The 14,265-nt window shown below is 32.9% G+C and overlaps 1 protein-coding gene across 1 annotated transcript; it reads right to left on the bottom strand.

The window, feature by feature from the left end:
* Positions 1-530: 530 nt before the first annotated feature.
* tmem110l (transmembrane protein 110, like) lies at positions 531-12,343 on the bottom strand. The gene is made up of 8 exons (XM_058774224.1): positions 11,893-12,343; positions 8,323-8,371; positions 8,126-8,221; positions 7,914-8,035; positions 6,669-6,781; positions 5,649-5,732; positions 5,427-5,555; positions 531-3,500 (listed from the first exon to the last, which is right to left on the bottom strand). Exons 1-8 carry the CDS (start codon positions 12,035-12,037, stop codon positions 3,399-3,401), a joined length of 840 nt encoding a protein of 279 aa, XP_058630207.1. The 5' UTR covers positions 12,038-12,343; the 3' UTR covers positions 531-3,398.
* Positions 12,344-14,265: the final 1,922 nt, after the last annotated feature.

Raw genomic sequence — 14,265 nt, 5'->3', positions numbered from 1 at the left:
AATGGTACATTTTGAAAGGGTACTGTCCCAATGACAGCTTTTGTACCTTTTTCTTTGTGTGTGTGTGTTATATCCATAACAGCTGAGAAATTCTAACTTACTTGACTAATGTCTGGTTGAGTGTGACCTGTTTTGCCCCTGTCATCAGACTGGGGTCAAATGGTTTCAGGACCCACCCCTCCAGGTGTTCTTACCTAAGTTTGCTTACCTCTTAGAGACCTTTTGTCACACAGGACTTTGTTGGCTGTGGTTATCAATATACTTCACATAAAAGGTCTGGAGACGTGACCCTGCTAACTGATAGCGAAAAAATGTGAAAGTTTATCCACACAATGACCCTATAGTTCAAATTAAGCAAAATGGTGCCAAGTGCATTATTACTTTTATAAAACAATTAGTACATTAAAGAAAACAAATCTTCCTAAAAAAATAAAATTACCTAATTCTAAGTGACAACTTTCTGCTACAAAATTAGTTCTAGATTGGACTTTATATTACAAGCAATATTTTATATCACTTCACAACTTAAGTTTAAGTCACTCAAACCGTAGTTTTATTAGTTTTCATACAAATAAGGCATTAAGTCAACATTTTACAACAAGATGTTTCCTCATGTTGAAGAAATTGCATGTGCATGTTGACATTGCTACAATTTTGAAGAAATCAATATAATTTAACAGCTGAAATTACAAAGTTTACAGTTACTTTACATCATGTTGTGCATTTTATACATCAGTTATATGAAATTGTAATTCAGAACTAGTGCATGATGTGTAAAAATACAAAAACAATCATAAAAAACAACACTACAATATTTAAACGAAGATAATCTGGTCTTTCACTTAATACTGAATATTTACAAATCGTCTTACATAAAACTTGTTTCTTGAGCGCATCTTTCAGATATGAAATATTCTCGCATGCATCAGAGCTGGAAACATGGTCGTAGTGTATTTACAGTGAGGTGTTCATCGCAGGTAGTGACATGACTTGTTTAGACTACAAATTAAAAGTCTGAATGTCTGTAATCAGGAAAAACACTAGGCCTCCTCTCTCATCTCTCTCCATTTCTCTTCTTTTAATTAACTTCTTAGAAGTATGAACTCTAAAGGATGTGGAAGGAGGATAATGTTTCCCTTTAATAACTCGTATGCTCATAATTATCTTGTCTGCTTATACATTAACATACAAACATATATACAAACATCCTACAATGTAATATAAAGTATTTCAGAAAACTGTTGCTCTTAGGTTATATATAGGTTGAAGTTTATATGGTAACACTTTACAATAAGGTGTCATTTATTAACATTAGTTAATGTATTAACTAACATGAACAAACAATGAACAATGCGTTTATTACACTATTTATTCATCTTTTTTAATGTTAGTTAATGAAAATACAGTTGTTCATTGTTTGTTCATGTTAGTTCACAGTGCATTATCTAATGTTAACAAACACAACTTGTGATTTTAATAATGCATTAGTAAATGCTGAAATTAACATTAACTAAGATTAATAAATGTTGTAGACATGTTTACCAATGTACAGAGACAATGTTTACCAATGTTGTTAACTAATGTTAACTAATGAACCTTATTGTAAAGTGTTACCGTTTATATAAATGCATAAAGTAAAATATATAACTTAGATGCTGTAACTTGTCAAATGGGGACCATTTTATATCACAATTTTGATTCACTAATTCTAAAAGCCTGATATGAATTTTTAAAAGCACAAATATTCCATGTAGTATCTCAATTAAAATGAGCTCACATTTAATATAAGCTGCGTGCATAACAATTATAAGAGTATCAGCAAAATGCCGTTTTACATGAAGTATAGCATGTCAAACTGCATGTGTCTGCTTAAAATGTTAAAACTTCCCAGCTGAGAATCAAGAGAGCTGCCTACCTAGACAGCATTGTCCCTCTAACAACTGCTATCAGAATGTTCTGGGAACGTATCTTAATGTTAGCCAAAACATAACTGAATACTAAAATACTTGGCAGCATACAAGGCAATTCCAGAAATCACTGCGATGAATTTTATTTACTTACTTTTTTAAATTCTATTTTAAGATGGCGGATGATCTGAGAGAAATGTTGACAAAGGAATTTGTTTACCTATTGTGTTGTTAGCTTTTGCGTTTTTCGTGTACAGATGACAACGTTGTCAAAATGATCCCCGTTCACACGGATCCGCAAAAACAACTAAAAACGCAGTATTATGTATGCCAGGCCAGTAGTTGGCAATGTCACTTTGTTGTAGAAACACTGTTAACCTATAATACGTACGACATCACCGTTTTCACAAATTTGCGTTTTTGTAGTTTGCACGGAGACGATAACGGTTTTCAAAAACGTGCACTTTTTTAAACCCGTTTTCAAAAGTTTGGGTTTTCAGACCATTATCGTATAAATTAACGGCCAAAATGCATAAAAAGTTTTCCGTTTTTAGTTGAAATTATGTTGTGTAAACACCCCTCAATTGGAATCAGTTGTAAATCTACTCTCCCAAGTGTACTCCCATGAAAAGCTCTATTTAAAGCATCATTGGCACAACAAGAAGGCTGTTCCAATCGATACTACCATAGAAATTTCATAAACGAAATGTTGATGATAAACATATTTCATTTAATGCTAAAAAGTATCTATCAATCTAACTAAACACTGGCAATTTTACATACTTAGTACTGTGTGAAGTATTGAGTATTGTGCAAGCGTGCCGCACATGACCTGAAAAAGTGAAGCCAAAACATCTTGATCGCCATCTGGAGGCTGGCTGCAGAATAGGTCATAAACCCCGCCCTCTCCATGTAAACGAATGGGATGTGAGCAGAACTAACTTATCGAATTAATACATTTAATAAAATAGATAATAAAATTATTTTTTCCCAAAGATGGTTTCCATCTTTTTGGGTAGTTCTTATCACTCTTAATGTATGTTCAAGTGTTTTTTTTTTTAAATAAGTTTGCTTTCAGTTAATTATTTGATGCTACAAAAGTGCGATTAGGTCTGCGGGAGTTTGGGTGGGACTTTGATATCGGGTGGGACTTTCTCCACTTCTTGATCACTACTGCGCAGACTCTGTCTCCAAATTACGTCATTTTCGCAAGATGACAGCAGCCATACTTAGATGTTTTTACTGTCTATGGTATTGTGTTGTTAGCTTAGCAACATGCTAACGCCAAACTCTATTGGTATCAACTGAGTCCCATCTTCAGTGTGTACTTAACGTGAAAAGTTCTGAGTTGCGCTAAGTTTAAGTCTAACTAGAGAGTCACATACGAGTTTCCATTTCAATTTGGAAGGTATCTGCCTATGTATGAAGTAAACATCAAGGCAGCTCACTAGGTTTAGGAACAAATAAAATTCTGACAAGCATACGTTTGTTTTAAACTTCCATACAGACTCGTATTAACACTTCTTCTGTTGAGACGTGTTCTTCCTGTTCAGAACACACTGTAGCATCATCTTCATCTTCCTTTAGCAGCACCTACACAAACATATAAACACAGTTTGAGGTCAGCTGAAGAGCCTGGACAGATTTTACACATGATCGTTTTCCCGTTCATGTGAGCTGGATCACTTTATAGTTGCGTAAATCTACTGATTATAAAACCACAAGCCCAGACGCATGGATTCAGCAGAAGATTGACACTAGACCCGTTTTTAAGTTCTCGTTCATATCGGCACTCATCAAACACATTTTTCCACAGATTTGGGTTTGTTCTCTATAGCATGAGCTTATGGAAACATGTTTCAAATGTCACTTCTCCCGCTGAACAAATGGATGATTTGTGAGCAGCTGGCACACTTCCACAACTGGAGGAGTGAGGGAAAGAGGGATGAGGAAAAATAAAAGAGAAGAAGAGGAGAACAAAGGAAAAGAGATGGGAAAGACACTGTATTGCCCAACAAATGGAGACCATTTGACCCTAGAAGCCACCGGCCTTTGGAAAGGTCTTTGGTCAAATGACGCAAATATTAAAAAAATATCTGTCCTGTAATCACATTCATATAGCACAATCCCACCATTCAAGAAGAAGAATACAATACACAAACACACAATCAAACTATTCATATACGACCTAAGAAACAAAACATGCATTCCAGCTGGCACATTTCATTTTAAATCATATGCAAGAATAAAGCCAAGCTAATAAAAGAATTGAATTAGTCCAGTGGGTTTTAAAGTTTTACTTCAGGACCCAGATTTTACATTGGACCTCAAGTGGCTGTCTGTAGAATTTAAACATTTTGATTTGCTGCATGAGCTCAGTCATATGGAAAATTATCAATGTAACATAGGCTGAATGAGAAAATAATGCTGAATTTCGATGGTTTCAGGTAAATAATTCAACACAGAAAACCCATTTTGCTCTGTCTGACCATTTTAGTCTGTATTTTATGTAGTCTGGGACATATTCCATTTTGTTTTGTGCATTTTTTATGATTAAGTCAAAATTCTGTCTAATTTGGATCATTTCTAACAAGTGATGATACATTTCCACAAACATATCATTGAGTTTGAATGGGTACATGCTTTATGAGGTCAGTAACATAAAATGTGCCACTCCTCCATTGTAAAACTTGGTAAATTCATGGCATTCTAACTATACACAATTATATGGTCAACTGCATTTTATACTACTTCATGCTACAAACCTAAAATTAACCAGCTGAGAACCACTAAATTAATTCAAACTTGGATGAAATGTCTTGAGGGACAGATATGGGGAACAGGGTCATTAGGATCAAGTTAAGGAATTTTTACTGACTCATTTGTTCCTGGATCTCAACACTGATTTGTTAAACCCAGGATAAAGAACATCCTAGGGATTGCACATGGTGATATTATGAAAGCTTTTGGAATTTTCTTTGGTGCCACAGAAATGACACACTTCACTTCAAATCTTGCAAGAAGTGACCCATGAGTAAAACATGAGAACGGGCATTTGTTACTTTAAAGAACCATTGTATTTCTACCACATTTGACCATTAAAATAACTTACAAATAAAATGTACAGTATCCTACTAAAATTTGTAAATGTTTGTCACAAAATATTTTTTTTACAGCACTTTAACCCAGGTTACACAATGACTTGTCTCTGTATAAAGTGAACTGTAAGTCAAAAGCATCATCTACTGTAAATGGCAAATAGTAATTTGTCATGTAGCAATTATTGAGCTACTATAAGCAGAGACACTAAACCTCACAACACTTTAAAAATGGCTTAGAAATGGATAAAGACTACAAAAATGTGCTTTACTTACATTTCACTCTATATTACAGTTTAATAGTGTGATGGCAATAAAGTGAGGCTCTTTAGTGAATTCAGACATTGGTTAATTATAATTACAATTTTGGTCAAAACTGTGTTTTTACAAGTGAAATGTGCATTTATTAGGACATTCTCACCTCAGCTTCGTCATTGCTGTCATTTGGCAACACCTCTACTTGCTTAGGACAGTCACGTGAGCCCTCCAGAGATGTACTTTTCTTATATTTCCGCATTGTTAAACTGTCCACCACCCAGAACATTATAGACTGAAACACATTTATTTACAGAAATAAGTTGCATTGTATTACATAAAGATAGATAGACAGACAGATAGCATGCATTACTCTTGAATGACTCACGTTTACAATGAAAGGCACAATCAGCATGACGATAGCCAACTCCAGCTGTGGGTTTGGGATGTAGTCCAGCACCACCTCCTCCAGCTATGACACACAAACACACCAGCGGTCAACGCTTCAAGAAATGCATATCCATCTAATATATATATATATATATATGAAGTCTGCCTAAAAATGTTTAGAGAATGTCTAGACATCCTACAGTGAGAAAGTATGAAATTGCATGTATTGAAAACTTACACTTCGATGAAAACTGATATTTTTTGAGGTTGTAAATAAAACAAAGATTGTGTTTTACAAGAAAATACTATTTCAGTTTTTCTACTTTAAAATGCCATGTTTAATTCGATGTGTTGCTTGCAGTTTCTTTGTAATTGTTTGTGAAATGTACTAGCAGATTCTATGTGAAAACTGTTTACACACCTTTTTTTTTTTACAGTGTACATGCATACATAGCTTTTTTTTTCAGCAAAAATTATGAAATTGCACGTACAGAAAAAATTTACAAAGCTGTCACTAGGTACTAACAGTACCCTTTCAAACGGTACTAATATGTACACTTAATGTACTAAAACGTACATTTGAAGTATGAATAAGTACTATTTATTTTAGCTATTGTTCCTTAGGGTCTTGCCCCAGTGACAGCTTTGTACCTCATTACAAAAAGTAATTTGTCTATATATGTTGATTCATAAAAAAACAGAAGGAACAAAAGATATATATTGGGCTGACTTATTTTTTCACACAAGCATTGAAAACATTCAATGGCCCAAATAGAATTTGTCATCCTTATGAATGTCATTGCGTTAGTCAGGAAAATATTCAAACCAAAAAAACAACAACAACAAAAAGTAAACCGTTCCAAAAAGAGTTATACATTGCTCAAACTCAAACAAAAAATATTTGGATCAGAGACCGATTCTAGTTGTGTCCATCCTAGGCTGTAGAGGGAAATGATGCCAGTGGGGTGAGTCTGTGTAACAATAACAGAAAGTTTGAGTGTGTGACTGTTTATCTTACATTGGTCCACCCGGGAATGAGCAGCACCAGAGTGACCACAGTTTTCTCCAGGGCAACAAGGAGTAAATACACTGAGCACTGAGCCAACCAGGCCGCTATCCGAGGAGGATCACCTACAAGACAGAAAGAGACATCCAGAAATTCACTACGATTTATTACATTTTCTGAAGTGCTTGACACTATTGCTATGTAGTTGTTAAGTGATCAGTAGCCAAAACAAACAAAAAAAAAACCTGTAAAAAAAATTTTTAGAGAAAGGGTCTTTTATTAAATAAATATGTATTTATTTATTTACTGAAATATGTCATTTATATATATAAACATATAAATGAATAAATGTATTTAATGAATAAGTAAACCAATAAATAAACAAACCATGTAATGTGTCAATAAACAAATAAACTAACCTTTCAATAAACAAATAAATCATGTCAAAAAAGTCAATAAATATACGCCAATATAAAATAATAAATATATAAATCATGAAATGTGACAATAAATAAATAAATAAATAAATATAACATGTAATTTTTATTACATTATACATTAACACATATAATAATTATGCATTAACATTTTGACATTTCATCATTTTTTTGGTGAAAGATACATACATTTATTTTTATGATGATTATTTTTGACAATATATTGGTGTATTGAATTAAATATTTATTTATTTGTTTATATGTCACTTGTGTTCTTCCATATGTTAAACATCTTTAAAAAATAATTCTCTTTAACTTTAATGAATGCTGGTAATTTTATAATAGTATTAGCACTGATTTTAGCATCTGAGCACTTTTAAGTGATCAGCCTCAAAACATTACGGTAAACTGGACATGGCGCACAGTCAAAAGAGGGATTTAAAAACTGATCTAAGCAGAAAAACAGTCATGAACAATTGTTTGGCCAAAATCATGTGAAACTATGGGCGTATTCCATCTGCTTTGAGTGCATGTGCACACGTATGAGTATATGTGTGTGTGTCATTTTATTTTTCTATGGTATTTCACCCAGGGAATCCCTCAGAGGGAAAAAGCAAATGTGGGGAAACTACCCAAACATATTTGACAAATATAACATACAGCGCCCTCTGGTGGTAACAAACGGCTCATCGGTTTCTCTTTTGTTTTGAATTTTTTGTTTACGTTTTCCCGATAGTTATGCCAGTAGTCTTGGACATTAAACTTACCCCTTATCCCCACTGTTCACCTGTTATAACCAGCTTCCATCAGTGTAACTCACCATATTCTCCAAACATCAGCAGTGTTAGCTGTTTATGTTCCACGATCTTGGAAACAACCTTCACCCCGACCCAGATCACCAGCATTCCCAACGTGGCATCCAACAGGAAGTTCAACAGATATCTGTTAAAAACAGAAAAGGGCCATTCGGTTAGTTTAATGCCAGATTAAAGCAATAAACTTGACAAATAATCAGGCTAATAATTGACTCACAGAGAACAGGGATCTTCATTGGTGAGTGTGGACAAGAAAATGTTGGCAAAATGCATGAAAAGAGCCCCAATGGCCTGCTTTGACGTATCAAAGAACCTGGAGAAAACAAACAAAAAAAAAGAATGAGAGTTTGCTCTCTTCTGTGCTATTTTTGTATTATTTTACCATAATTCTCAACTAATGTTTAATATTATTACCAGATCCTCCATGGTCTTCTTATTCCGACGGGTTCACGAAACCTTTTCACTGTAAAGACAAAGATGTAAAGATATTTTGTTTTTGAAAAAAAACAAAAAACAAATTATATTATATTATATATATATATATATATATATATATATATATATATATATATATATATATATATATATATATATATATATATATATATATATATATATATATATAGATAGTGTGCTTACCAAGGCTGCATTTATTTGATCAAAAACACATTAAAAATAGTAATATTGTGAAATATTATTACAATTTAAAATATATATTTTTTATTTAATATATATTTAAAATGTAATTTATTCCTGTATTTTATTAATTAATATTTTTATTAATTATTATATGCATCATTACTTCTGTCACCAGCGTCACATGATCCTTAAGAAATCATTCTAATATGCTGATTTGGCACAAGAAACATTTCTTATTATCATCAATATCTAAAACCTTTTTGTATTGCTTAATATAGTTTTGCGATACATTCATTTTTCAGGATTTTTTAAAAGAACAAAGTTCAAAAGAACACCATTTATTTGAAATACAAAACTTTTATAACACTATAAATGTCTTTACTGTCGTGTTTGATCAATTTAATGGATCCCTACTGAATAAAAATATTAATTTTGATTAATATACAATGTTATATACGTTCTATAAGGAAAATGTGTATACATACATACCATACATACATACATATGTATACATACACACATATACATATATATATATATACACTAAATAATAAGGGGCTGTGCCCAATTTCACATAGATGATAAAAAAATTATTAAAGTAAGATTAAGATACTCACAAAAAGAGATAAACAATAATATATATATATATATATATATATATATATATATATTTTTTTTTTTTTTAAAGAGTAAAATGAACAACAAAAATAGCAAAACTTAAACGAAATTTAATTTTATGAGGTTTAGATACTACTTCAGCCTCATTAAAACTTTTTTTAAATTATGCTGAATATCAAAAATAGAATTTTTTTTTTTTGCAACACTTGGGTGAATTAGTTCTGTTAAACCTAAATGCCGCACCACTGTCTTTATAATAGTCTAGCTCACATAAACCAAAATTAAATCAAATAAATTGGTGGGGGGAAAAACCGCTAAATCACCAACAAAATCATGAAATAATGTTATCACTGATGTACATCAAAACAAGCGCTCTCAAGGGAGAGAATAATTGCATATAATGCCAAAATTCTCTGTCAAACTAGCCCACTATAACAGAAGCTAAAAAACATATCTGGATGTTTTTCAAATATGCAAACGGTTAGTCTGTAATCACCAGCCAAACAGAAGCAGGATGATTACTGAATGTCAGAGGAAACTAACAGTGATGACGTCAACAAAGATAAGCAGCCAAAAAGAAGCCAGGAAGTGGCCAGAATAACAAAGAGGAAGTGCATACAGTAAAAACACAAGCATAAGCAGAGTTCTGACGGTGATTATAAAGTACAAATGTCACAGATAGAACTTCTCCCAGCTTTGTTTTTAGGTTAAATTTCTTAATCTATCCTGAAAATGTAAGCTAACCTTCTTACTGGAATAAATAAATGAATAAATAAATGCCAGTCCTATGATAATAACTAATGATTAGGATATTTTTTCTCTGTACACAGCAAAAAGTTTAATGATCAACCGGAACAGCACAGATCCATGGTAATGTGTAACTTTAAAAAGGTCAGAGGTCATTTACCATGTTTTTGGGGTTATTCAGTGCATGACCAAAAAAAAAAAACAAGCTTAGAAATCTACATTTCACATCCTTTGGCAAAAGAATGTGAGGCCCAAAACTCACTACCATCATGCCAGGACATTGCTATGCAGTTACTTAGCCCATTTCTAGGATATTTTCTCCAGATTGGCCTATTTTATCATCCAACACGTAAAAATCTAAATTCCGATTGCTTAAAAACCTAACTTCTCCTCAACAAGCTGCATGTTTTGAGTTCTTATTCCTATCCGTACCGCATATTTGGGACAAGTTACTCAAGGTTTTAATCTAAGACCTAAGTAAATAACATTCTAACACCTCCACATTCACTTTATAAACGATCAGTAGCAGTTTGAATGAATATTAGGTCAGAATTACCAAATATTAACCGAGCAAACACTGTAGTGTATCTTTGAACTGAATGATCATATGACATGGTTAGATATTGGGAAAGAAACAACTCTGGACCTTAGGGTCCAAACTTGAACGGAAGGTCACATGACTCGAACCCTCCAGCTGGAAACAGCAGCTTGAGTTTGGGACCTGAGCATCACATGAGCTACAGGAGTCAATGCTGTTATCATGTGTTATCACACGGCGAAACAATCTTATCTTTGAGTAATACTCGTACCTCATGGTTGGAAAGTACGTTTTTGAGCATTTTTACGAACAAAATCCAGTCATTTCAATGGAAATCCATGCAACTGGGAATTTCACATACAGACGAAAGATTTCCCCATGCTAATTTTGCAACAGAAACAAAAAAACCTGTACTAATCTTCCTCATTTTCTGCTCACATCTCTTTGCTACTCGATAATGTCAATCAAGAAACAAATAGATCTTCAGGGATTGTTTTTGCAAACTCTTGCTTTGTTCATGATCCAATCGATTCAGAACCTTTTAAGCACCTTTATTTTTAAGAGTCATTCATTTGAAAATAAAAATGATGTATGAGATGAAGACTGAAATGTGGTATTAAAAATTGAGTGAAAGAAAAACATTTCATATGGCCCAAGTTTATGTGTGGATAGGCGTGTATGCTGCTAGGTTTTGTTTATTTAGGTCACTGAACGATATTATAATATGAAGTGTTATTGATTAAAAGTCATTAAGTTTCCTTATTGCTTGAAGGTTAAACACTTCAGATCTTGAATTAGCACACAGTGAGAAGAGTGAATGCATTAAAAGCACCAGGAAGAAGGGGGGAAACACAGATTACAAGACATATTAACTAAGGCGGAATGAGAATAATTAAAACCAGCACATTGTCTCTGTACTGTAAATATTATTTCAATGTGTTTATGTACATATTTTGCTAAGCCTAAATATGTGCCAGTTTTCTGTTTAAATGTTAAGACAGATTCAACAAATGTCATTTTAATTTTGTAATTTGTCATTTTATGGTCAAGTGCAAGTAGGCTAACTACAGCTCTCATTTTCTTTACAGGGAACACTAAACAGTAAACATGGCTTAATCTGTGTATAGTGTTAATTAAATATTATTTGTACTTTTTTTGGAGTAACGTTACCATATAAATACCATGCTAGGCTGTATAAATATGCTAATCATTTAGCACCAATACCAAGTAACGTTATAAATAAAAAAAAAACACTGTACCATAGTACCTCCATATACAACAATAGCTAACAAACAAGACTGTAAACAAACAAACCCAAGCCACGTGCTACATCATATCCGTAATCAGAAAAAAAAAAAAGAAGGAGAAAAAAGTAAACACTGTCACATCACACAGAAACAGTTTCATTTGTGGTTTGGTTTAAAAAATCATAAGAAACTTACACATTAAAGTGCTGAAAGCCAGAACCGCCAACAAACCCTGAATAAAAACACTGAACCCGTCCATCAGAGATCCGTCCACGCAACCCTGATACTCCGGACCCACCAACTCACTCATATTACCGCTGCTCCTCCAAAAAACGAACATGTTTACGTGTAATAATCAAAAGAAGAGTCATAAGATCCTTTTCGGAACAGAAATCCTCGCGCAAACGACTTAAACAGATTTCCCGTTAAACTTCACTGGCGAGAAGACAAAGACATCTGTACAGCAGACCGAAGAACCGAGGTCGCATTGGCTACACTACTAATTTACACCGGCGCTGTTGAAGTCGTGTCGAAACTGAGCGATGTGGCACAAGACAAAGCATTTCTCTCAGGTCACTTTCTTTCTTGTTATTGAGTCAACGAGAGGGAAAGCGGCTTGCTGACGTCACCTCCTGCTGCCGATATCTCCGGCAGCCCTTTAATGCTCGCACCAGGACAAGCTACTCTTATTTTAGATTTGTTTGGGTACTCAGTACTTAAATGTATATATATGCAATATACATTTAAGTACTGAGTAATATTAATTAACTACATGTGACCCTGGACCACAAAACCAATCATAAGGGTCATTTTTTTAAAACTAAGATTTATACATCATCAGAAATCTGAATAAATAAGCTTTCCATTGATGTATGGTTTGTTCGGATCGGACAATATTTGGCTGAGATACAACTATTTGAAAATCTGGAATCTGAGGGTGCAAAAAAAATCAAAATATGGAGAAAATCGCCTAAGGAATGAAGTCCTTAACAATGCACATTATTACTAATCAATTTTGATATATTTACAATAGGAAATTTACTAAATATCTTTATGGAACATGATCTTTACTTAATAATGAATTTTGGCATAAAAGAAAAATCGATCATTTTGACCCATACAATGTATTGTTGGCTATTGCTACACCCGTGCTACTTAAAGCCCCGTTCACACCAAGAACGATAACTATAAAGATAACGATATTAGTGTCCACACAAGCGGACGATATCGTTTGTATATCTAAGTGCACGCGCGTCTGCCGGATGCAGGATGGATTCAGATTGGCTGTCAATGTTTGTATTGTTCATCAGCTGGACAAAAATCGTTCTGAAAGTGATTCCAACGATATTTTATCTGTGCCATTATCGTTATAGTTGTGGTGTGGACTCTGCTATTCTCTAATATTGAGAACGATTTTTAGAACTATATCTTTATTGTTATCTTCCCAGCCAACATGTCCATGTGGGCCTCACATGGGATTTATCTGGGCTATATGGGCGTCAACTTAGATAAATAATAATTAAAAAAAAAAAAAAAAAAAAAGTTAAGTGAACTTGACAATTCACTTAACTTATTTTTAAAAATTATTATTTACTTAATAATTTTAAGGCAACGGGTTTCCTCACACTGTAAATAGTGATAAATTGACAAGTTAAAAAAATTGAGGAAACCCGTTGCCTTAAAATTATTAGATAAATAATAATAAAAATTTTTTTAAAAAGTTGACAATTCACTTAACTTATTTTTTTTTTATTATTATTTACTTAAACATTTTAAGGCACCGGGTTTCCTCAATTTTTTTTAAGTAAAGTCAACTTATCACTTTTTACAGTGTATTAATTTCTATAATCCCCCCCCCCCCCCCCAAAAAAAAATAAAAAATAAAATAAAAAATACTGACTCCAAGCTTTTAAATAGTGTGTATTGTTACAAAAGCTTTTTATTTCAGATAAATGCTTATCTTTGGATCTTTCTATTCATTTTGTTGGGAAATTTGCCAGATGGATGCTAGGCAACGGCGTTCTAAATCCGCGCTGTATCCTGAAAAAAATGTACTCAACTGTATTAAATATTGATAATAATATTAATTAAAAAATGTTGCTTGGACAGCAAATCAGCATATTAGAATAATTTCTGAAGGATCATGTGACACTGAAGACTGGAGTAATGATGCTTAAAATTTAGCTTTGATCACAGGAATAAATTACATTTTAACATATGTTCAAATAGAAAGCAGTTATTTTAAATAGTAAAAATATTTCACAATATTACTGTTTTTGCTGTATTTTGGATCAAATAAATGCAGGCTTGGTGAGCAGAAGAGAATTCTTAAAAAAAAAAAATAGAAATCTTACTGTTCAAAAACTTCTGACTGGTATGTTCACTGATGAAATATGGTTAATATGCTGGTAATTATGTGTGATTGAAGTTCAGCTATGAAATATAAAAGATGAATCATGAATAAAGCTGTTGGCGTGAAGCAATAACTTGTGTTATTGAATATATAACAAAATAAAAATAAAATAAATAACTATAACTCTGTACTTCATTTTATAGTGTGCTTAAAAC

This window comes from Onychostoma macrolepis, chromosome 04 (genome assembly GCF_012432095.1).
Source record: "Onychostoma macrolepis isolate SWU-2019 chromosome 04, ASM1243209v1, whole genome shotgun sequence".
In the NCBI taxonomy this organism is placed as follows: domain Eukaryota; kingdom Metazoa; phylum Chordata; class Actinopteri; order Cypriniformes; family Cyprinidae; genus Onychostoma; species Onychostoma macrolepis.
Note: the sequence above shows the minus strand (reverse complement) of the source record. Positions and strands in the feature narration are given on the sequence as shown.

What these genes read in the sequence shown, in the direction of transcription:
- tmem110l (XM_058774224.1), bottom strand. Translation starts at nt 12,037, where the DNA reads ATGTTCGTTTTTTGGAGGAGCAGCGGTAATATGAGTGAGTTGGTGGGT. An exon ending in GCTGATGTTTGGAGAATATG is followed by an intron (nt 6,782 to 7,913) that starts GTGAGTTACACT and finishes TCTGTCTTGTAG; the next exon opens with GTGATCCTCCTCGGATAGCG. An exon ending in TCATTCCCGGGTGGACCAAT is followed by an intron (nt 5,733 to 6,668) that starts GTAAGATAAACA and finishes TGTGTGTCATAG; the next exon opens with CTGGAGGAGGTGGTGCTGGA.